Source organism: Rhipicephalus microplus, chromosome 9 (genome assembly GCF_043290135.1).
Source record: "Rhipicephalus microplus isolate Deutch F79 chromosome 9, USDA_Rmic, whole genome shotgun sequence".
NCBI lineage: Eukaryota > Metazoa > Arthropoda > Arachnida > Ixodida > Ixodidae > Rhipicephalus > Rhipicephalus microplus.
The window spans coordinates 78,493,367-78,518,950 of NC_134708.1; the positions used below are offsets into that span (position 1 = coordinate 78,493,367).

Here is a 25,584-nt window from a genome sequence, read left to right on the forward strand (position 1 = left end):
TTACCACTATTCTTCAATAGGAAGGTATATAACAGCTGTATCTTGCCGGTACTTAGCTACCGAGCAGAAACCTGGAGACCTACAAAGAGGCTTCAGCTTAAATTGAGGACAACGCATCGAGCAATGGAAATAAAAATGGTAGGTGTAACCTTAAGAGACAAGAAGAGGGTAGAGTGGATTAGGGAAACAAACAGGGGTTAAGGATATCATAGTTGAAATCAAGAACAGGAAATGGACATGGGCTCGGCATGTAGCACGTAGTCAGGATAACCGCAGGTCATTAGTGGTAACTAACTGGATTCCCAGAGAAGGCAAGCGGGTTGGGGGAAGACAGAAGGTTAGGTGGGCAGATGAGATTAAGAAGTTTGTGGGTATAAGTTGGCAGCAGCGAGCACAGGACCGAGTTAACTGGCAGAACATGGGAGAGGCCTTTGTCTTGCAGTGGACGTAGTCAGGCTGATGATGATTATGATGACGATGATGATTCTCGCCACTCCTTGATAGATATTAACTATCAATCACCTGTGGCACATACCAGTATACCTATGGCCTACCCCGTTGGCAGGTATGTGCAACACGCCTGGTCGAAAGATTTTGACGAGGTACGCGACGACATTGTGACATTATCCATGTCATGAAGATTGAGTTATATTCGTCAAAGCCTCTTACTCTTCCATAGTAATTTTGTTTTTCAATTTAAGGGGTGAGAACGAGAGCTCCCAAACGTAGACGGATAGATAGATAGATAGATAGATAGATAGATAGATAGATAGATAGATAGATAGATAGATAGATAGATAGATAGATAGATAGATAGATAGATAGATAGATAGATAGATAGATAGATAGATAGATAGATAGATAGATAGATAGATAGATAGATAGATAGATAGATAGATAGATAGATAGATAGATAGATAGATAGATAGATAGATGCTCAAAGCATCTTCAGTCGCAAAGGATTGCTTCGCATTTATTGTAATAATAACAGGCGCTGTTTCACGTGCCATAGCCATAACACAAATATAAAAGACGCCGTAGCAAATGGCTTCCAAAATTGAGGCTACCTCGCTTTATTCTGGCAATGTTAATTCTTCATTCACTCCCGAAGTTTTTTTTTTTTTTGGTGAATACGTGAGCACGCGAGACAGAAAACATATATATAATACTGGCGAAAAAACGTGTGCTTTGTAGAAGAATTGCTAAGGATGCAGCGTATTGCAATTTTTCGCCAAGGCGGTAAAGAAAGCTTAAGAAATGGTTAATCTATTCCATTCATCAAAGAGTAGTGCCTTGAGATTAAGGCAACAGTGTTTTCCCAGTAATTGCTAGAACCTGTAACATAAACTGATTTGTGATATTTAAAGTCCCAAAACCACGATATGATTATAAGAGACGTCATAGTGAAGGGCTGCGGAAATTTCGACCACCTGCATGGGGTTCTTTACTGTGCACACAAATCTGAGCACATGGGCCAAGGGCATTTTCGCCTTCAACGGAAATGCAGCCGTTGGAGCCGGGATTCAATACCACGACCTGCGGGTCAGCAGCCGAGTAGCTTAGCCACTTGACCACAGCGGTGGGGCGAACCTGTATTATTAGATAAATTGTTTAGCGTAATACAGTTTGACTTGGGCGCCCAAAGTGTTTAGTGCCTTCTACGCAACACACTATTTTTAAATATAACACCACTATAAGTGATTCTTGAATTCAAGCATTCCTGCCCGAGTTTTTTATCACGATCGGAGATTGGCAAAAATTGAGCGGATCTAGTTGATATGGAATGACCCATATATATTTCGGACAGGGCGACATGTCGAGACGGAGAGCACAGGAAGAAGAGGTTGCGCGGATCGAAGTAGAAGTTACGGTGATGGCCGTTCTTGAGGAGCCTATACAGGTGAAGTTCAGGAGCCTTGAACCGGCAATGGACAGCTGTCTGCATCAGAGAGAAGCTTGATGGGCAATGGGCACGCATGGCATTCTGTTGGAATCTTTGTCATTCGTGAAGTGATTTTGAGGTAGTCGAAAGTCTCTTCCTCCGAAATGCCTGATATTTTTTTACTGACCTTCCACAGCGGGGAAGGAGAACAGAGATGGCAGTGGAAAGAGTACGACGCCTGGTATCGATATGTTTCTTGAAAACGGATGGAAGGTGAGCTTCTGAAATCAATCATATATGCGACACGTAGGAGAGAGACCTTTTATAAATACATGGCTTCCTTCTCCAAAGGCGTCTCCCCCCATCTTTGCGCTTCCCCGGCTCCCACTGGACTAAAAAGCCGGCTATACGAGGTCAGAGATTTCTGACCTACAGCACAGAATGTGAGTACTGAAAGAAAAACGCAGCGGCATGCAAACGAGTTCCTGCGTTCTTTCCCTTTACCCTTCTCCGTTTCGTAATGCAGACGGAGAAGAAGTAAAAAATGCGATCGCGTTTTGAAAGGCCCTTGTATCGCAGTGCGCCCTTTGCCCGGAAGCGCCGACTCTGAAGTGTTCACAACGGATTCCAGAGTGCCCGCGCGTGATGCCGGCCTCTTGCGATAAGACAGCTTCGTAGCAGAGAAGACAGTCGGATGCGGGTGTCCTCCTGCGTTGGTAAGTGCGATTCATCTGTCTCATGGCAAGCTTTTGCGACGTTGTATAGAAGTCAGCGTTTAGGAAAACGTAGTGCTTGGCAAAACTTCATCATGCCTATACATATTTATACAGGTTCCCAGCCGACAAGCCACAATAGACATATTACATTGAGCTGCTGTACTATTTCTTATCGGCAGACTCATTTTCTACGTTTCTGTGCATGCACAATCTGGGTATATCCATGTTTATGCCAATGTTTAGGTACACAGGGGCTCTTAACGTGATCCATCCAGTACCATTGTGTTTTTGAAGTGTTCTGTGTTTCACCTAAGTATCACTTGTGGTAACGCCCCCTTCGTCTCCTCCATTTTAAAAATTTGTTTCGTGTGTCAATAACACTCCGTGTTACACTTAATCGCGTCACACTCATGTTGATACTAGACTACTGGTATCTAAGATATTTTCCTGAATCTCACAAATAAAGCAATGAACGTTCATTAGCGATTGCACATTTAGATATTTTTTAAAATGCAAGGAGTCGCAAGGCAGCGATTTGTGTCCTCTATGTTCCATTTTACACTCATGACTTGTGGAGCATATGTACAAATTTGATGTTTGGTTTTTCTAGACCATATAAATATAGGAATGCAGTAAAAATAAAGGGTTTGTTTTTGTTTGCTATACACAATGCCGTTGATATAAATACCAGCCATTTATGCCAAGGACTTGCCACTAAGAGGGACTGGAGGCAAGTTATCTTTCCGGCCACGTTTAATTCTTCGCATTTACATTAGAATTACTTCTCATAACATTCGCTATACTTTCCACGTAACCTTTGATAGTTTTCATTAATATTACACAGCATGAAATCATTTCAGAAGCATGTTCATTATTTATAATTTTTTTGAACAAACGAAAGAGCTTCCTAATATTACCAAATCAGTACAGCGTTTGAAATGTGTTTATGCAAATACGAAACCTCTAGAAGATATTTGCTGCAGTTCGTCTCTGAAAACATCTCATAAACTGCGATATGGCCATGACCTTTGTCCAGGCGGCCGTTGAAGCTAAACCCCTGAGCCAAAAAGTTCATAAAGTTCTTCCCAAGAACTTCCTATCGAACAACCATACTAATCTCGCCCAAGTTAGGCTTTGCGGCACAATAGATGCATCTTCGAGTGTCCATTTTCCTTTACCAGAAATAATAAACTGCTAAATAAATTTGTGCTTTATCTATATTAAGCACTGCACCAAAAACGTGAAAACCAGCACACCACAACGACAAACAGCGTAGCCTCAAAATACTAAAAATACAGCAAGTGAGTCAGTCATGCAACCAACTGCCGGTGTTCCATGTGAAGCATGCGCGAAATTCAGTTTTGGGACGGTGATTAGTAGGCTAGGTGGTAGTAAACATTGTTACTTCAAGTACCGTAAACGCGCCACGACGAAATTACAAAACACAGTCGCTGCTGATTTCGGAAATGAAAATTTTTCTTTAATAAGCCCTGCATTTACAGCTCACACCATATATTCAAAATTTTCAATTGGGAGGACTTTTTCTTTTCAATAAAATTTAGAGCCTTTTTCTAGTTGGTAATGGTAACATGATTTTAATGATGTTACCACACGTGATTCATTAATATCTCGAAAATCTCTTATGAATGGGCCAACTATGTCCGCCAAATACTTACATGGTTACGGTTGTTTTAAAAACAATGCACAATAAATTTCTAATAGCGTTCTACTCCACAAAGGGCATATTGTTTTCTGCGTGCAATATAGCTCTGTAAAAAAAAAGATACATGGCACTCACAAACCTGTTCAAAATTACAGAGCTAATGTCGTCGTGACGTCCACAGTTGCTGTCGGTTGTGTTAGACGAAGTGAATAAAATGGTTAACAGATAATGCTAAAAAAATGCGACAAGTTGGTCAGATTGATGGGCATTCATGACTTAAAATCAGTAGTTTTTGTCCTTTCTAGTTCTCCTTATCTACGTATTTGTGCAGTACTTGTAGACGGCACGTGATATCCATCCCTCCAGATGTTTGCTCTGGGGCGCCCTTATTGAAATGCTTAGATAGAGCGTGATCTATGAATAAACGGGGTGACTTCTGTCGGGGACGCGGAGCGTGCGTATCGTCACTGCGGGTCCTTGCGCTGCGACCTCCGTCCCTGGTCACCTCGGCTTTGAACGCGCCCATTACAGGACTCCTTAGAGGTCTTCAATTATTGGCGTTTCAATTTAATTCTATTGCAGCGCTGCTGTTACTGTTTGCGTGTATAATGCGATCTAGATATGAAGCGAATAGTATTGTAATAATGTCTACAAGAACAGTAATTTTGCCCTTAACACGTAACATTCGCACAGTTACATAATTTTTCTTTTTTTTCTGGCTGGAGTGCTAGACTGCAGTGCTAGGCTGCTAACCAGAATTTCCCGGGTGCAATTCTAGGCACGGCACGCGAACTTTTGTGGAGTAGAATCGTTAGAGGCCCGCGTAATTTGCCATATTAGAGCACGTTAATGGACACCAGACGGTCAAAACTTTCTGAGAACCTATTAGGGCATGCATATCAATCAACGCTCTTTTGGCATATGAAGTCCCAAACATTACTGATCTTGCCTGTTTAAAAATGTTACCTTTTAATATAAAATAACACACGAAGCTGAGTTCACGTTCGAATGATTTAACGCAATGGGGTTAGACAGCTACGTTTACAGGCATGATGGTGTCGGTACTGGCGTCGGTGATTGTGTGCGAAAGATGTCTGAAACCGAAACGCTTAGAAGGATGCAAACGAAACAAATAAAAATGTTTATTATGACTGAGAATTGAACCGATGCGGTCTGCTTGGCACACCAGTGCCAAGCAGACCGCATGGTCTATGACGCATGGTCTCAAAGGCCCATTACGTTGTTTGAATATGCTCCACAAAGAAACGCTGTATGAATATCATGCAATAGGGGAAGTATCCTTAACACACGTTGCAGGAGCATAATATTTTGCCAGGCGTCCATACCTGTGAATTGCCAAAGGAGTCGGTTTTTTTATGGTCAACCTATTACAAAGCGCTCAGACGTGTTTATTATACAAAAAATAAATCAAAAAGCAACAACACAGTGAGCCCACTATGTGTTTTGCGGAGTCGTGGTGATCCCTTCGCTGATTCACAAAAGGAAGAAGTATGGCTTAGTGGGCAGTGCACAACTGTACTTGCTGCAAGCATTCTAGGATTTATTCAACTGGCCTGTCTTACGCACACAGGTGCTCGCTATATTGCGACATTGTAGAGGCATGGACCTAAGCAAGGCTAGCATTTGAGGAATCGATGCGCGGGATTATCGCACTCTATTGTTGAAGGTGAAGATCGAGGATCCTTCAAGACTTTTTTTGTTCATGAACCACGCCAGTTATTTAGTGTACCGTTAGATAATCTCTAGTTACGTTACAGACAATTAAACAAAAGCCTTGTCATGTGCTGGAGCTATTCTGCCGTGGGCCTACAATATTCTAGGCCCATGGCACAACAGCTCCAGTGCATTAGACTCCAAAAAAGCGCTACTGACATTCTTACGGGCCACAGACATGAACGAAACGTTGTAAATAGCGCAGTGCGTGTGAGTGACTGTATTTGTTATGAGATTGTTATGCGCGTGTTGTGCGCATAACTGTGCGTGTTGTGTATTTATCATCGTATATATCATTGTCATCCCCCGGCACCTGTAGTAGCCTGTCAGGTGAAAAACCAGGCACACCTCTCCAGCCCCTCAATAAAATAATTCTCTCTCTCTCTCTCTCTCTCTCTCTCTCTGTTAGTTACGAAATTCACTTGCTATTAAATCTACCTTCCACCTAACGCTTTTCAAGCGTCAACTTAAATATGTGTGTTACTACTTGGGCTGTATATATTTTTCTTCATTTTTTTCAGTTCTTTTGTGACCCACGAGCTGAAAAATGGGGCACGCACGGGTGGTCGCCAGCATCTTCTTTTGGCTTTGTGTCCAGGTCGGTATTTCGGCCCCGTGTGAAGCGATAGAATGCAAGTGGGCTTATGCCGCCCCCGAACTTGGAACTAGTCGCATCGTCATTTACGAAGGAAAGCCACCGGCCACCTCTCGCAATGGCGCCACCTCGTCACTGGCTCCGGTGGCCTGGGCTAACTTCCGTGATGATACCCAAAACAGCGGGTGAGTCTAGTAAGTTGGTTCAATGTTCCAGTGAAATACATGTTCTTTTCAGTTTCTATAAAATGAGCATTTTTGTGCCGATTCAACGACTGTAGTGTTCTGCCATTCGTTCACATTTATACAAATAGTGCCTTGTCACGCAAGATGGTATGTGCCCTAAAGAAAGTACAGGAACAAAACAAAACAAAGTTAGTAGACAGTGGTAGCCTTTAACCCAGTTTTCAAATTCTTACAAACCGAAGTCAAGTGCGTTACCTACTGGACAACGCACTAGCGTTTGCACAAGTGGACTCGTATGACGTAATCATAAAAAGCCTTTTGAATAAACATTGTTATGGTTTCGCGACGCGAAACCACAATATATTTATCAAAGACGGCGTAGTTTATAGCTGAGCGTGTTTTGACCACCTGAACTTCTTTAGCATGCGTCTACATTTAAGTGCGTATAGCTCAAACATTTCCGCCTCCATCGAAAATGCGACTGCATCACCAGGGTTTCATTACACACCCTTCAGGTCAGAACTCGAGTAATTACTGGACCACTGTGGCTATTTAGACGGCCTTTTGCCCGCGTTGCAAAACTAATGTAAGAGTGGAACGTTCAATTTCATGGTACTGAAATAATACTACACTCTACGGCTACATGCAAACCACTGGAGATGGGCGCAAACGTTGCCCTAGATAGGGTGCCCTCGAGAACGTATCCCAGCCACTATCACATATTCCGAAGACGGCACTCAACGGCTGACAAAGATACCTCATCTCAATTTTACTAAATGATTTACCGGGTGTATGTGGTTATGAGAATGCAATTCAAGCCGGCTTCATAGATCTCATCTTTCACCGCGTTATACTTGAACAAGATACCATATTATTCAAGCAAAATATTATCCACTGAGTTATTGGCGCCAGGGCCTTAATTCCTCATTCAACAGGAAAATCGACCATGGGCTCCTTCAGCTTCAACATAAGCATGTTTGATACAAAATTCCTAACGTGATTACGTTTCCATAAAACGTCAATATAACGCGACATGCCGCCGAAATATGTTACGTCATCTCTCGACTTCGTTGTGCCACGACATGATGACCTCATCACATATTATTGTCACCTGGTCAAGAAAGGGCCGACAATGAATGCTGTGCATAAACGGATGAGGTGCAGAAAATTTTCAATGCCTCCGACTATAGGTGAAACGTAAAACCCAGTTTAAAGTAGAAATCTTTCGGAAGGGAGTAGTATCAAAAGATCGAGTAAGAAGCAAAAGTAGAAGGTGGTGTTCGCATTCTGGTCTTGTTAGGTGACACCTTAGGTTTAGTAGCTTTTCAAGGAACCTCTCGCTAAGTCTTTGGTGACTGTTTTCGGTTATTAGTAAAAGAAAGAATGGACGCAAAGGCATTATACTTGGCCTATATCTGATGGCCTATATCTGTTGACGGGTGCACCCTTTCTCTAAAAATCTATGCATACTCTACATGTAGTATTTGTACAAACACACTGCAAACATACTGTACAAACACACTGGGCATCCTTGCTTACTGCGAAACATTTCGAATGCAAATTACTCTGTCATTTTCAATGCATCTCAATCTGAGTGGCGCCCCATTTTTAGTGCACATATACGCGCTAAAGAGGATACGGGGACATGGCCGCCGTGGTATCTCAGTTGGTAGAGCATCGGACACGTTATTCGAAAATCGCAGGTTCGGTGCCTGTCCACGGTCATTCGTTCTGTTTTAACACTATTTGCGCTCCTGATAAATCATAAATCGTGAATCCCTACATGTATTTTGTTTAGTAAATTGGGCAAGACGATTCTTCGCCCAACCAGTTTTATCATATAGCCCCAACGAGCGTCAGATAACGCTGACGAGGAGAGCAGTTGTGCGAGTGCAAATCTTGACTTGAATGTATCACCGTTTATACCAAAACGATGGTAAGCAATATCATAATAATGGACTATATCTACAAACGCCATGTATGCAGTATTTTGTGTAACTGCAAAGACATTCTATGCATTCTTGTTCATTACGCAAATATTTCGAATGCACCTTAAAAGCATCGACAATATTGATACTGCCTATGTGGATTATGAGCGCGGCTTCGTGTTTCGGCAAGGCCGACTGTGTTCGAAGTTTTGGGCTTCCGCAGTCATAGTTATGTAACGCTGATTACATATTTTCAGAGAAAATGTCAGTGCTGGAGTGCCATGCACTCACCTCTGTGCAGTGCAGTCATTGCGAATTATGTGAAACGGCGATGGCCTCGTTACGACCACCGAAGCCTGCCGTCCTGCACATGACAGCCCTGAATGCGCATGAGCTCTGGCCGAGGTTCGAGCTTGTATGAAGGAGGAAAAAAAGCGAAGATTGAAGCCAGTGGCGTTTGAGAACGATGGCTGCGGTACGCGAATCCGAGAATGATATGGCGATGATATAGAGAGACCGACTTGATATGAGGGGGGGGGGGGGGGGGCTACGGCTCTTCTAAATGTCTGTTCCTCAGGACCTAAATTGTTGTCATGTCACGTCATGTTGAAGCCAGCGGCTCGTGATACCGAGAGACTTTGCGTCCGCTCTATTTCGTTCGCGTTAACTGTACCGGTTACGCTCACAACGCAAACACCAGTGGGGACGCCACTTCTGCACCAACTGTAGGAAAAGGAGGAGTAGGCAAAAACGAACACGAGCATAGCTAGTTCACAGACCAGACTAACGGGAAGAGGTGCGATTTAGAACAATGGGGTCATTTTCGCCATGTGCTAAATAAGTGTCTCAAACGTGAGGCCTGTAGATGAATCAAGTTCTGTTTTTTTTTTTTTTTTTTTCAGGTGGGGCTACCTTGAGGTTGAATCGAGCCCGAACGTAACGGACGAAGTGCAGGCGTACGCTGCTGGTGCGCTGGAAGCGTATCTGACTCGCTATCTCATGGAGGCACAGTGGGAAAATATGTTCGCCCACTACTGCGACAACCAGGCGGAGTTCTGCACAAAACTGAACGACTTTCTGCAGAAAAACCTCGAGTACTCGTATCTCAACGAGAAGCGCCTGAGCGTCAGTGATCCTTACTGGAACATGGTGAGCGATTCATAACATTTGGGTAACGTATTGCTTTAAAGCAGCTGAAAATAAAATGCCTGACGTTTCTGTGTGGACAAGTGTCATAGGCAGGAAAGCATCGCGGGGTACGAAAAAAGTAACACTCCTTGGAATACAGTAGCTGACATTTAATACAACCATTTACTTTGATGAGGGTCGTATTACGTAGGCTGTGAAAAGATTGCTACCAGTAATGACAGAAGTGTTTTAACAAAAAGCAGCGTTAAAGACTTTTGAGAAGTAAATAAGCAACCTTTGTTGAAATCCCTTGAGGTTAAAAGTTGTTATTCTGCAGTAAAGGCGGTGTATATTGTAGTTTTGGTAGATGCATATCATATAAATGCAACATTTCATTTATTTATTTTAATATATAATAATACAAAAATTTATATAGGTGAGCGAGAACAATCATTTGAGTTTTCGGCGCACTGTAAATGGCATCACCCCTCCCCCCCCGCACGCTAAAAAAGAAGTGATTCACGTATCATAGATTCTATTTCGTAAAACGTGACAATGAACGATACGGGAAACTTGCGGCTCTGCAACAGCGCAATTCGATGTTATTATGAGCTTTCCTTCAATAATTTTAGTGCAGTTATTACTTCTGCAGCAGCAATTCTCAAGTCTCGCAATACCTTCTACGTAGTTGGATGAATCTATTCTCTTTATGTGTGTGCCATTGTGCTAAGGTCAGAAAGCAGTCAACGTTGTCGGAGAAATATCTTTACTTATTTTCAGCAGGAGACAAGGTATGTTTCTACAGGGCTAATTTTTAGTGCTTCTCCTCACTATCTCACTATTTTGCACAGCATAAAAACCAGTGGTTTTTCACTGAACCCATAGAACAAGAGCGCCTCACGCTCCTACGCTGACAGGCATGGCGTATGGACGCTATCAAAGATGTGATGCGGGTCAAAAGGTCTTGAAACATCTGGTCTTCAAAGAGGTCTACTCAAAAAACGGAATGATTGGTTCGAAGATATGGTGCCACTGTCGAAGTGTGCCCAATTGTGTCATCTGTCCCAAAGCAAAGCAAAGGTGATTTCAATGACTTGAAATTGTGTTTTTATCGTGGATCCAGCATCTCAATGTGTCGGCATGGGGTACTGCTAGTTCATATTGTTACTGAGAAGCAGTGAGCGCACGATTATGTTTCGGGGTGCCCTGTTTTCTGCGTGTTGACGTACAGAGACCTTACCATGTCAGATTGCGCAGAAATAGCGAACACTTGTACATGGATGGTGCACTAGAACTTACTGAGGCTCACATGGCAACTGGATTGATTGATATATATGTCGGGTTTAACGTTCCCAAACCACCATTTTATTATGAGAGACGCCGTAGTGGAGGGCTCTGGAAATTTCGACCACCCGGGGTTCTTTAACGTGGACCAAAATCTAAGCACACGGGCCTACAACATTTCTGCTCCATCGGAAATGCAACCGCCGCAGCTGGGATTCGAACAAGCGGCCTGCGGATCAGCAGCCGAGTACCTTAGCCACTAGACCACCACGGCGGGGCACATCGCAACTGGAATGCGTTCTATTTTAAACAACGACAATTTGACGAACGTTTCTTAATTACGATATTTGCGTGCCATATGTAATAATTAACGCCTAATTCTGGACCCTGATTCTAGCCAAAATACTTTAGAGCTATAGCACTTTGTGGCAAAAACATACAGCTTCGCAAACTAGTTTTGTGAAGTTCTTTGTCAAAAAAAATTGTTTTCTTTGTAGAGTACTGCAAGTGAGAATTATGCATTCACTCATGGAAAATAACATTCAATATTACGAAAGTACATAAACGGCATCAACAATGCAAAGGCAACATACGTGTGTCACAGTTCGGGAAACATATTTGACGAGTTATTTAAATCGTTCTAGTTGTGTTGGACGCACATTACACGAGACTGCATGGAACAGAGTAGCAACGCTAATATTTTATTTCTATTTCAGAGTCAAGAGAATCGCTCTTTGTTCTTGAAAGCGTTTAGTTGGGTCTATTTACCATTTGTAAACATACACTAATGAGTAGAGGCTTGAGAAGATACTGTAAATTGAACCTTGAACCGTTTCATTCACACTATAGTTTGTCAACCTAAATTACCAAAATAGGCTGACCCAAAAACCTCCAATGAGAGAAGCCTGTCTAAAATAGTTTGCCTTATGTTGTTTATCGACACAGGTATAAATTGGTGCATGCGTGTTACAAGTCAATTACAGAGATAATATCAACTCTCTTCAAATACCTTGAACATTGAGGTTTTTTCGAAAGTAAACTATCATGACCGATAGCGTTCAAAGCAGCCAGTAATCTCAAACAAGTTTAACTACCGTTTTTCTTGCACATTCAAAAATTAAGTTTTTAAAAAGCAGAAAAAGAAGGATCATCAGCCAGCACATCAGATGTCTTAGCGGAAACTGGTCGATTAGGTGCGATCTCAGAGGAGCGTTTTCAGAGAGTGTACACAAATGTTCTTTCTTTCATTCAACAGGTGCGCCTCCAAATGAAGCAGCTTCATGGCCTGAGTGACGCATTTGAAAACGCCACTCTTGACGCATCCCAAGAATTCACAAACATCACCAGAGCTTTGTAAGCTTTTTTGACAACACAATAAGAAAATTTATTTTAGCCGTGCAGAACCATTCGTGGTGCGCCGTCGATTATAGTCCTGAACACCTAATCCTCTGCAAAAAACAGATATGCCTTCTCTTACAGCCTCTACGACAAAATTACTTGGAAAAAGCAATAATTAAAGAGGTGTGTATATTGAGACCTGGGTTAATTACCGCAACATTGGAGCGGCCTTTTCCCAGCAGTTGGCGTGGTCAGGCTGAAAATGAGTATAACCTACAAGTTATTTATGAATAAGCATAAAACAGGTTGCCGCAAGCTAGTTAGAGTAGCTATCTATGATTGAGGGTTACTTCTGTTTCATGTTCCCAATCTCTCTTTTTGTAGACATCAGACTTATATGACCCTAGTGTGTCCCCGTGGACTTCATTTCGACTGACCTGATTGTTAACCCTTGTATTACAAGACGTTCTGTTTAGCGGGGAAGCTATCGTTGCTTGACATATTTTGTGCGGTGTCACTGAAAACACATAACCATGGACCAACCCGCAAACTCTTCATTGCTTGCTTTCTTGCTTGATCCTTTCTTGTGGCTCTTACCCTCCAAGGGAGACAGGCCAAAAAGCCGACGGTTAGTGTAAGATTACTTAGAAATATCCAAGCTAGGCAAATAAAAATACTTTGTTTTGACATGACGAGATTCTTTTCGCACAGAGTGAAGAAAAAAATGAAAGAAAAGAAATATTATGTTTCTTGAATAACTGAGGTGTAATCATTATATGAAATCCTCCTAAAGGTCAAGTCATTAAAGTGCAATAATGAAATACTAAATATAAGATGGGTTAGTCAAAATCAAAAGCGGCTCAATGGCTCAGCAAGCTAACTCTTTGTGTCACATGGAGATTCGGAGAGGGCGTCACTAAGTCCTAATGAAGCAGCCTCATAGGACAAAATATTCGGAGAAGTAATGGTAGTAAGTCTCCTCACTCATCTTCATCGTCGTCTTTACCTTCAACTTCACTCCCAAAACAGAGAAGTTTACTTCATGAATACAATAACACCGGTGAGGAAGAAGACACATATATAGAGGTAAAAAAACAGAACAACAAGAACAAGTACACTACAGGAACAATTGTGAGGATTAAACTTTTACGCGAAGTGAGATTCTAAACCACCTACACAACATCTTAATGGATGTGACTGGCAGAGCACAAGTACTGAAGGGGCGTGACAGTGGAAGTGACTGTGGAAGATCGTGACAGTGGAAGAAGAACGTCCCGTGGATTCTTGTCGAGTCGTGTGGCAGAATCTGTGTTATCCAAGAGTTTGTTTGTTTTCTGGCTTCTCGTGTTTCTTGTTGCTTTCTTTTAACTGGTACATTGTTGCAATTCTCGAAAAATCAGGCAAGTCAGATTATTCTGATGTCTTTCTTATCACCTGGTCAAGGGCACTCCCCTAGGCTAACCTGAATGACGGTCAAGGATTGGCCGCTTGATTTCTTGTGTCGCAGTGAACACACTGCATCCCTGTGACTCTGGTTCTTACCAAGGGAAGTTCCATTCCAGCCGAAAAATCCGAAGGCGATTCAAGTGGAGCTTCGCAAAGCCTCGTCAAATTTTGAGATCACTGAGGTCCGCCGTTCAGCCGATGGGGGTATCCTGTGCTGCTCTGTAGTAAGTAAAGTGTGGGATTGGGCTAGTTGGTAATCCATATAAAACTTCTAGGCGCGTAAAACTTCAGACAACTAACATAAGAGACAAGGACGAGCGCAGTCCTTGTCTCTTATGTTGCTCTGTTGCTCTGTTGCTTATGTTGCTCTTTAGCTGCTCTGTAGACCGGGATTTCGTCCAAGAGCTTCTAAAGTGTTCCGAATGAGCTGCACAGCCAGTGATCTCATTTAGTCCAGCTCATTTAGCATGTACGAAGGGCATAGTCGGCGTGGTGGATACGAGTCTGGCAGCTCAAGATATTCTGGACCTATTTGCTGTTTCTGGGGCAGTATCAGTCCATCGATGCATCCGAATAACTGAGAATAGGAAATCGCCTACCGAATCGGTTATAGTACTGTTTGTAGGAAGAAACAGACTGACAGAAATTAAGGCATGGCCACTAATCTACAAAGTAGAGCCACTTTTCCCGAAACCATTGCAGTGCTTGAAATGTTGGCGATTTAGCGACGGCATAAAAAGATGCCGATCAAGTGCTAGATGTCGACTGGGCGGAGAGAGCCGTGACAGCCATGAGTGCAACTCTGTTCAATGAAAGTGCTGTTTGTGTAATGAAGCACACCCTCCAGGCTCGGTTGAATGTGCCACAAAAGAGAGAGAACTGGGTCTTCTAAAAATTATAGACCACATGCGTTGCTCTAGAAGGGAGGGGATCGCGTAAATGTATAAGAGAACGAAAGGTTACGCAGGCGTAACGTCCCGGCACACAGCTACCATGGATGCATCACTCGCAATGTCGATGACGAAGGCCACTAAAAAGTTTACTGAAAAAGCGATGGAGTGTTTGGCGTCTACTCTTTCTGAAGCCTTGACTAACGTCTTAACTCAACAACTGAGTGAAATTAATGGTACAGTTTCTGTGCAAAATCAGGATTCGCAGGTTTTGTTGATTTCAAGAAGTACTGAGGAGGAAAATCTGGCAGTCAATCGTATATCTGTCTGTCCGCAAGCAGGCCCTTCTAATATATAGTTCAGGTGGAGTCAGAACCCGTAACAGATGATTAAGAAGACTTCACAAATATGGACACAGAATCCTAAAGGACTCTGAAGCGTAATAGATCTCCCTCTTAAAAAAATCTCATCAGAACTTTAAATGAAAAAATACCTGTCAAAGAAAAAAATTTTTGAAAACATATCAAAAACAATAATTCTTGAAAAAGATATTCTAAACCAGGCAGTTTTTACTGCTGGCCAAGCATCAAAATAGGTTCACCGAAAATTCTGCAGTGGAATTGCCGATCATTTGGTCGGTAATTACAGATTAACAATATATTTCTTCGAAAATTTATCCACACATTATTGCTATTCCGGAAACCTGGCTTGCTAACAATAAAACTTTTTACCTAAACATTATCGGTTAATTCGGCTGGATCGAACGAGTAGAGGTGGTGGTCTGGCTTTTCTAATATCAACAAAGTTTAGTCACAAAGTCAAGAAATCGTATCAGTGCATGGATACGGATTGCTAAACTTTGGTCTTAGACATAACACTAACAGACTGCTTGCCTTTTATTTTGCAAATGTATACTTTCCGGCAGAAGTTCAGTACATGGGATGTCTTGATATCATGTTAGCTTCGTGCATAAAAGATATAATACTGTGTGTTAATTTCGATTCACACCATGTGTCTTGGGGCTTCAGACCTGATTTATGTGGACGACGTTTGTGGGAATGGACACTTGGTAAAAGAATTCCTGCTTGAACACACGTACTGCTACATTTGTAAAAGGTAACTCTAAATCGACTACAAATTTTACATTTTCCAGCTCCACTTTAAGCATATCCTCGTAGAATATCTTAGATTGTGCTAGTCCCAGCGATCACCTTCCTCTTAGTTTTGAAAGGATGTTCCCGAGGTCAAGTTTGGCAGGAAAAGTAGGCGCATTTGTAAATTATGGTAAACTTCAAAAACATTTAAAACCTATGGTAATTTCTCGCGAGGAAATGCAGGGAGACATTAGGACTCTGAGTCTGTGTGCGGTGTTGGAACGATCAATAAAAATTCAACGTTAACTATTAACTCAGACACTGCGGGATCTTTCAGTCTGTGGTGGAATGTAGATTGTGTCAGGGGGTAGTATAGAAAGCTAGAAGCGGCTTGGAAAAAGCTGTTAATTAACCAATGCCCCGAAAATTGGTGTGATTTTAAATTCATGGCCGCTGATTTCAAGCGTACAGTGCGCAAAAAAACAAAAATATGACATGAATAAATTCAATTATTTGTCTAAGTCTAAAAATAAAAACGCGCTTTTCAGGTTTTCGCGCGCAAGAAAAATGATTCTATGGTCAGAGAGCACTGATTCCGCCATTATGCCTCTTCGCGAACTCTCTATGTTTTCGCAAAATATTGGTAAAGGCTTGCAAATTAGGTTTACGACAATTATGCCAAAGGCGGTTGTGAAATTAAAGGTGGTTGATGATCTCAAAGAGGTATTTTCAGCTAAACTGGCGAATTTATAAAGTTCTTACCGCCCGCTGCTCCCGGACCTGATGGGGTGATCTCTACAACGATAGAACATTGGCGGATCCCACGTACAGTCGGAATCGATACTATGCGAACCACGCATGAGGAAGGTTTATATGTCACTCTAAAATCAGCACAACATTACGAAGTGGAGGTAAAGGATGCCGTACATCACTTGCGTGTCATAATTATCGTGTTTGGACATGCCGTTTACCATCGTCATCTATACACGTCACGTCATACCAAATGTAGTATATGGGGAGCTAGCGAAACGGCCACGAACACGCTAGTAGCGTGGTACGTTGTCATGCTCTTACATGACACGCGTGTCAGAATTATCATGTTTGCACGAGTCATATATTTTGTCATCCACTGACGTCACGTAACGCCAAATTTGGTATATGTGGAACTAGGAAAACAGACGCGAGCGCATCATGAAGGGCCCAATTATATATTACAATGTAGCGTTGACGCACGCGCACGCTGGGCACAGCGACGATACGTTAGCAGAACGCGAGCACTCTATAGTCTCACGCCAGGCGTGACCAGCGTGACCAGCGTCCGTCGGCGCGGCGCGACGGCAACCAGCGCTAATTGCGACATGCTGCATTTCATGCCGATGCGATACCCAGACAACACTACGTCTCCCTCTTCGGGACGGAGGGACGCTAGACGCGCTGAAACGCGCATGCGACAAAGCAACGCAGCGCAGCGCGTGCCTGCGAGTATATGGCAGGACTGGCAACTGGCATGGCAACGCCGGCGTGACGCGACGAAATAAACGCCGGCGAGCACGCGCAACGCGTCACGTCGAAATGCATTGGCGCCTTGACTGAGGTGTGTAGTCATGTTCTCACATCACACGCATTTCACGATTGTCAAGTTTGTACCAGTCACATACCTTTGTCATCCATTGACGTCACGCAATACAAAATTTGGTGTATGTGAGGCTAGCGAAACGGCCGCGGGCGCATCATGAGTGTGGCATGTAATCCTGTTGTTACATGACACGCATGTCATGATTATCATGTTTGGATGGGTCGTTTACCTATGTCACCTATACGCGTCCCGTAATACCGTGTTTGGTACATGTGAAGCTAGCGAAACGACAAAGAGCACATCATAAGCGTAGCATGTCGACATGTTGTTACATAACACGCATCTCATGATTATCATGTTTGCACCACTCATATACATTCGTCATCCACTGACGTACCGTAATACCAAATTCGGTATATGTGACGCTAGCGAAACGGCCTCGAGCGCATCATGAGCGTGGCATATAGTCATGTTGTTACATGACACGCATGTCATGATTTTGATGTTACAGTCGGTCGCTTGTGTTCCGCATGCAATCATGTCATACCATATACAACTTTTGCAACATGCCATGTGAACGAAACCACCGCAAGAGCTGCAGGACCATGAAATGTAAATCATGACAATCATCACATACATGTCATGATTTTCATGTAATGACTGGTCAAATATGTTCTTCATACAATCATGTTGTACCGCACTAAGTATGTTATCGATACCATTATCGAAACTGCCCGGAGAGCTAAAAGTCGTTGGCGGATAGATAGATAGATAGATAGATAGATAGATAGATAGATAGATAGATAGATAGATAGATAGATAGATAGATAGATAGATAGATAGATAGATAGCACAAGGAAATAGGCAACTTATCATAAGATAAAGTCAGAGACGTCGTTTATATAAGATTTTCTTGAAAAAAGAGTGGTACGTATCTCGGCATGCAGTCATAAATTACATTTACCTGAATACGATGCAGAATTCCACACCTGAACTATTACCTAAATAAAGCTGGACTCACAGCATCTCCATTATGCGTCTTTTGAAAGGAATTAGAAAAATAAATCATTTATTTTTATCCTGTAACCAACATTCTTATCAAAGAAAAAGATACCTTGTCGAATCAACTGAGAAGCTAGGTTTAAAAATAAACGAGGCAGTAATTTTATCCTTTGCACTAATTACATTATATTATTGCCAAAGGAATGTTTGCTTTGGTGTGTGTGCGTACGTAATGGTAACAAAAATATTGCCTAGTTAGACTATTATTAATAATTTTGGCTGCGAGACTATATGAATTCCTGACTGCTTGCTCACGTAGCATTTTCATATATTTTTATGATTTGTTCTTGCTTTATACTGAAATTCTATTTAATTATTTTAGATGCATCACGAACTTGAGGATCCTGCCAACCGGTTCTTGGCTGATCCCCTTTTGCGGGCAAATGCCAGCAAAGCAAATGCTCATCATCATCATCATCATCATCATCATCATCATCATCATCATCATCATCATCATCAATTGAAGCGAATAAAAGGGCGAAAAGTATGAAGTTGAGAAGGTGGGAACTGAGTGGGGCAGAAAGTAATAATGAAACAGAAAACCATAAAATGATCGGCAAGCAGAAAACTATGCCGAGTAAGGGAGAGAATAAAATCAAGTGAGAAAAGTTCCTCGATACAGAAAGAAACATAAAGTGCCTCCTAAAGAGAAAGAATTATGGAAGTGCGGATGAGAAGCAGAGCAGCGCCACGAGTTCCGCTACTACATCCGACCTGGTGCCACTGCAGCTGCCATACTTTTCATTATTTTGCAGGTACTTCAGCCTTGTTGGAGACATCCTCGACCTTGAAGCCGCGTTGCAGCGCCCTGAAGACGCAAACTCTTTGAGCCTTGTGCCCGCATGCTCAGCACTGATTAAATTGCTTTGGAACAACACAGACCTCTACGTGGGCCATGACACTTGGTTCCTGTACAAGAGTATGCTGAGAATTCAAAAGATGTACAAGTTTCCCTGGCACTATGCGCCTGACGACACTGGACCAGGTGAGACTGCATGACGCAGTGATGAAACTCACTACCACGAGAATAGTGTGGTTTGACGATGGTTATTACTGGGCTGGTATCTTTCGTGAATGAGGCTAGTTGGTTAACTGGGCTGTTGATGCGGAAGACTGGGGTCCAACCACGCCCACCCTGGGCGCATCTATATGAAACCCTAATCAGAACAACCTGCGCATTCATATTTAGGCACATCGTGAAGAACTCCAGCTAATCGCAAGATACCAATACCTTCACTAGGGCACCCACTCTTCCCCTAATGGCACTGTAGTTTCATCATGCAAAACCATATCTATTATTGCTCAGCAAAATCAAAGCGCGCACTATTTTTAGAAAGCAAACTCTGCTAAGGAAGGGGCTGTACGAAACACGATGGCCTTGCTTGCCTCTAAAAAACGCCTTAGTCCTATAGTTTCGAATCCGCACCAGGCCACTGTTTTGTCAAAAGCACTTTTCTTCTAAAAATCATAGTATTTCTGTGGAGCTGCGTGCTACAAACGAGTGAGTGGTACTTATTCCTATAATAAACCTTTCACCCCCTTGCGTTCTTTGTGAAACCAACAAATGGTGGTAAAATGTATTTTTGTTTCATGGGAATGAATCATCTTTCATGCAACTAACCCTTGTTGGGCAGCAGATATTCATAACAGAGCTGTTGAGATCCGTAATTTAGCGTACCTTATTACGCCGCAAAAAAAAATTTAACACCAGCTTTGCATCCAAATTTCACTCAGCTGACAAACGTGGCTTATAATTGAGAGTGCAAGTACATTTATTTGAAGAATAAATAAAAATAAATCTGTACTGATAGCGTATTTCGGATAACTGCCATTTGGGGATGTGGGAAGGCTATTGAACATTTTATAATAATTAAATTACAGCCATTCCGTCAACATAAGAAAAGTCTACCATTTATGAGGGCAGAGATAATTGTTTCAGCCATGTTTACGTTCTGTTGTCAAATTTTGAGTTAGCACATTTGGAAGATATACGACTGAGTGATGTTAAATTTCTAGAGGGTCGCACGAAAATGACAATTTTATGCATCCATTTTTTTATCTTGGAGTCATTATTCTAATCATGTGAAAGTGAAAGTGGTTGTTCAGGACTTCACATGGAGTGTTCGTAAAAAGTAAAAACAAAATCTCCTAGCATAGCCTACTCGCGTGGTATAGCGAGGGTGTGGGAAGCGGAACTAAGAATGACGAGGAAGGGAAAAAAAATTGGGCCCGTATCTGCATGTAACACTGCAAATGTCGTCAAAAGACGGTAGTATCGCGTCTGGAGAAAGCGAATAAAACGTTTATTTGATGTTCTGCGCAAGAAAATTGGTGAATGATATTCTGGCGGTGCTGCGTTAGAGTGCCTCGAGCGTGCAGTGGAGGCGAACGAGCGCATCAAGTCACGTCACACGTGAGATATCAGAGCTATCTAGCAGTTAGGGGAAAACGAAGCGCGCGGCGTGTGCGCCCATCTTGGAGGCCGTAAGGTGTAGAACACAAGGCGACGGGTAGGTGCCACCACCGTGTCGTCTTAGCAAAGCGTTCGAAACGCTTGCCTTTTCGTGCAAGGGTTGCACGGTCAGCACAGCGTGATAAACGCTATGGTCCTTAGAATTACCTATGTATGCCTTTTCTAGTGAAAGACAATCATACAGAATTTTGATGTGTTGTTATGGCGCCTCGGATGCGTGGAATAATTGCTTTTTAATTGACAATCGCACAATATGAATGCTGAATCTTGAGCAATATTTGTGGGCACGGTGGATGGCGTCAGCCGTTGGGGATATCGTCTGTTGTCTTTTAGGGTACCGTTAAGGGTGGACAAACAGTCAAATGTACAGACAGACATACCGACGCAAAAGTTTTGCGTCGAAGGTTCCTAAAAAGACTATTGTCTTTAAAAAAACAAAAGTGTAGGTAGAGCTTGCCATATACTTGTAAGGTACAGCTTAACAGTAGGACGGCCAAGCAAAATGATTCTTACAGCGACATTGGTATTACCAACTCCTGAAGCTATAAGTTGATATGTAGCACTTCTGCTTGCTAGGATGGTAGCCCTACTTAGTACTACACAAACCAACTTAGGTTAATGGCTCCTTAGTATAGAACTGACGCTAAGCCGACGTGACACCTGTGTAATAGGCTAAATATGTAATGTTTGTAAAATTATATAGCCACCACTGCAGCCTCCATTTACATATCGCCGACATTACGCCTGCATCATGTCTTTTTACGAAGCCGTTCGGTGACCTCGCGTGGCTATGTAGTAGGATGCTTGATCGCACATAGAATGTTTGGGTTCAATTCCTGCTGGCAACCTGATATATATTACTTGCATTCATCAGGTAAACGCTGCCAACGTCTTTTCTCGCCGTTTGTCGGTAGATGTATACGGTGAATAACGTGTGACGCATACCTGCATACCACGGCTTGTGGTTAACGGTTATGTGCCACACGTGTCTGGAGGAAACTGACGTCTTTCGTGGCACTGTTTTCACGTTATTCATCTGATGGCCAGCCAAGCATCGTTTTACCCCCTTACTCGCATATAGCTTTGGTTTAGGCGAGTTAGGGGGGTTATTACGAGAGCACCCAGACGCATAAGAGCACAGATAGATAGATAGATAGATAGATAGATAGATAGATAGATAGATAGATAGATAGATAGATAGATAGATAGATAGATAGATAGATAGATAGATAGATAGATAGATAGATAGATAGATAGATAGATAGATAGATAGATAGATAGATAGATAGATAGATAGATAGATAGATAGATAGATAGATAGATAGATAGATAGATAGATAGATAGATAGATAGATAGATAGATAGATAGATAGATAGATAGATAGATAGATAGATACGTTGCAGGTGTCTATACAATTAGCTCAAAAATGCTTCGCATTTATATATTCTGGTGCATACTGTGTACTCATATTACAGATGGTATAATCCCTGGGCACACGATAACCATGTCCTCCTATGCCGGAAAGCTGGTCTCGTTGGACGACTTCTACTTGTCTTCATCTGGACTGGTAATAGAAAATTTTCTTCTATGTAATATGCGCTACCATGCAGAAATTCAATGAATACCTTGCTCAGGATCAGGGCTATCTGTAATAGCTAGCAGGTTGTATTACGTATTATGTGTCTGTTTTAGACAGAGGGACCTATGCAACAATGTTGATGCTTTAGCAAAACTTTGCACAACAGCATCACCTTAAAGCTGCCACCCACACACTTGTCTATCTTTTGCTACTGTCGCATTTTCCGCATTCAGGGAATTGCCTACTGTGCCTAACTTTTACAGAGTTGCTTCGGCATCCTTGAGTGATTTCACGCCAAAATTTGAATATTCTCGCTAGAATTCACCTAGATTCGGGTTTCCAAACATTTTACTTCAGGGAATCTCAATGGCATTCTCAGTGTTCCACGAAATCCCTGTTTCTTAAGCTTGATGATAATCAAAAACCTGGGTAAGGGGGCGTAAATGATTATGATTCTCGACTCGCACAAGCACACTATTAGCACTGCCTGTATTGGCTTATTTTTTTCTGCAATGTCGAAGACAATCGCCCTTGATGATTTCCCGGTAACACAAAACGGTAACACAAAACTTGATTCTTACTCCAACCCCCGTCTACCCCGGGCCGTTTCGCGAGTCCCCTAAAATGCCCACCGACCACAAGCTGCATGCTTCAGGCACAGCGTCGCGTAAACAATGTGTCCACGCTAACAAAATGAAGACGTACGGGCGGCTGTTCTATATCTTGGAAAAAATATTTGCTTTCACCAAATGAAGAACTCCGTACGGATAGTTAACTGGAGAAGCTAGAATGTGCGGCTACAGGTGGTTGCAGACGTCGCAGCCAAAGCTGTAGCGCCACTCGGTGACCTCCCGCCGAACGTGGGCATTGGGCCCGGCAAACGCATTCCTGTCTGTGCCACGTTGCGCCTGCTCTGCTCGAAACGCCGCTTCCTCGACTTTCCGTTTCACATGCATTCGGCTCGGAAGGCTACCGGATCCTCTGTGGACAGTGGCTGTTGCGCTTCGCAACCTGGTCCTCTTCTTGTCTCCGGACTGCTGGACTGGTCCGGCGAACATGAATTCACCCATGCAATAGCTGTCGGTGCTGTTCTTGAAAACTTGTCCGCTGTTCGACTGCTCGAACTATCCGTGGCCTCATCATGAGGAACTTGTAAGTTGAAACTACTGTGCGTACTAGGTGGAATGACTGTGAAGGGATGAATGATGTCACTGACGGCACTGCTAGTGGCACACGGTGCTACAAAGACAACAATTTAACGTCAGAGCAGACAGCGGAGACCACTACCGGACCTCATGGTCTGATAGGGGTCTCCGCATGCATGTTACTCACTGTAAGAAGCAGGCATGCCAGTCACACCATCCGATTCACCTGTCGCAATGCTATGCCTGATTGCTCGTGCATACCCCACAGTCGGCACGAAGTCACTTCTTTGACGCGTCTCAAAGCGCTCGTTTCGCGCTTGAGGTACAAAACTGACATAAACTGATGGCAAATCATCATGTATTAGAACTTCGACTTTTCATCACGAACACGCATGAGCCCCGACTGAAGCACCGAGGTTTTTCTTGATGTCAGTTTAACTGCTTTGAACGCCCACGAGCATGATTTTACTGGCGCTCGCCCCGCCACTGCAGGAGCCTGCAAATTGTGTGGTTCATAGCGTCCAATAGATGATGAACCTCTAATGCTAGCAGCAACAATCTCTGGTTACATGCCCACAACGGATGAGAGGTGCGATGACTTCGTTAACGAAGAAACTGCAGGACAAATTTGCCAGTCTGAATAAATAAATAGGTTGCTATCGGGGATGAAACACGAGCAGGTCAGCCTTGTTCTGACGCCTGGAGGCACCCTAAAATATCAATTGCAGAGCCACTCGAGTTCCACTAAACCCAGTTTGACAACCCATTCAAGGTAATAAAAGGTATGGAGAAATTGTACATGCTGCTTGCAGCACCACTTCCAAATCCTCAAACACTATCACCAATGCCGTCTGGTTTAATTAGGCAAAACCATGGTTCATCAAACTACAAAGCAAAAATTATGCAAACTCATTTTAACCATTTTAAGTTGCACATCATATTGACAGAAATATAAGCTGCGCTGTTTACTATGACACTATAATAATTGTTTGAAGAATATACTCATTCTGTTACTCTTTTTATTTGATGCAGATTCTTACTGCGAAAATATTGCACCTGAATAGTGATTGCACGTTCATTAAACCCTTTTTGTTTAGTGCGACAAATTTGCGAACAAAAAAAAAGAGTAATGAGAAACCTATGAACTGTCAGTATTAGACAAAGGACTTCCCAACCCCTTAATGACGGACAAGCTTTTTAACTCAATTTTGGTCAGTCAAGAGTTCTTGAATTCTATATTGGCCGACGTGTTATAAGGACTAGTTAGGCCAGTAACGCTTAACTGGCATTGAAGCATCTATCTTTGTCATACTGTCAACGCCACGAGCTTGTCTCTTCACATATTCCTCGCTCCCTAGTTTTATGTGTACTGCTGTTTGTTTGTTGGTTGAATTCGTCAAGCTCTATTGACCGAACAAATTAGCTAACTTATGTTTTTTTTTCTTAGCAGTTCCTGATACTAGCCAGTTTTTTTCAGATATTTATATCCACCTTGTGACATTTTGTAAGTACATTGATACAGAAACACTTTGTAGCTTGTTAGACTCAGAATAGATTTTTTTCACTTCATGTGACTGCGCTTTAACAAGTATTTCATTTTATATGGGGTGTTACAGAATTTAATAGCTGTGCAACTTCATATTGTTAACACGGGTCGTTTGCTGTGCATCTGCCGCCGTTTTTTTTGTTGTTGTAGCCTTAGCTTAACTCGGTTACAGTTATTGTTGTCTTGATGTAATTCTAGTCAGTACAGCACACCATGCACTCAGATACACCAATACTTATGTGTATTGGTCATATGTAGCGTTTTACTACTTATCGACTGCCTATGAACTTCGATCTACTTTGGTTGGTACCTCCATCAA

The 25,584-nt window shown here is 42.5% G+C and overlaps 1 protein-coding gene across 1 annotated transcript in view; it reads left to right on the forward strand.

Moving 5' to 3' along the window:
• The first annotated feature begins 2,472 nt into the window (after positions 1–2,472).
• LOC119163191 (putative phospholipase B-like 2) overlaps positions 2,473–25,584 on the forward strand; it is a 40,522-nt gene continuing 17,410 nt past the window's right edge. Inside the window, exons 1-6 of the mRNA XM_037415137.2 lie at positions 2,473–2,598; positions 6,517–6,775; positions 9,606–9,852; positions 12,371–12,468; positions 19,277–19,506; positions 22,471–22,562. Of these exons, the coding sequence (XP_037271034.2) occupies positions 6,543–6,775; positions 9,606–9,852; positions 12,371–12,468; positions 19,277–19,506; positions 22,471–22,562 (900 nt within the window). The 5' untranslated portion in view covers positions 2,473–2,598; positions 6,517–6,542. The remainder of the gene's footprint in view (positions 2,599–6,516; positions 6,776–9,605; positions 9,853–12,370; positions 12,469–19,276; positions 19,507–22,470; positions 22,563–25,584) is intronic.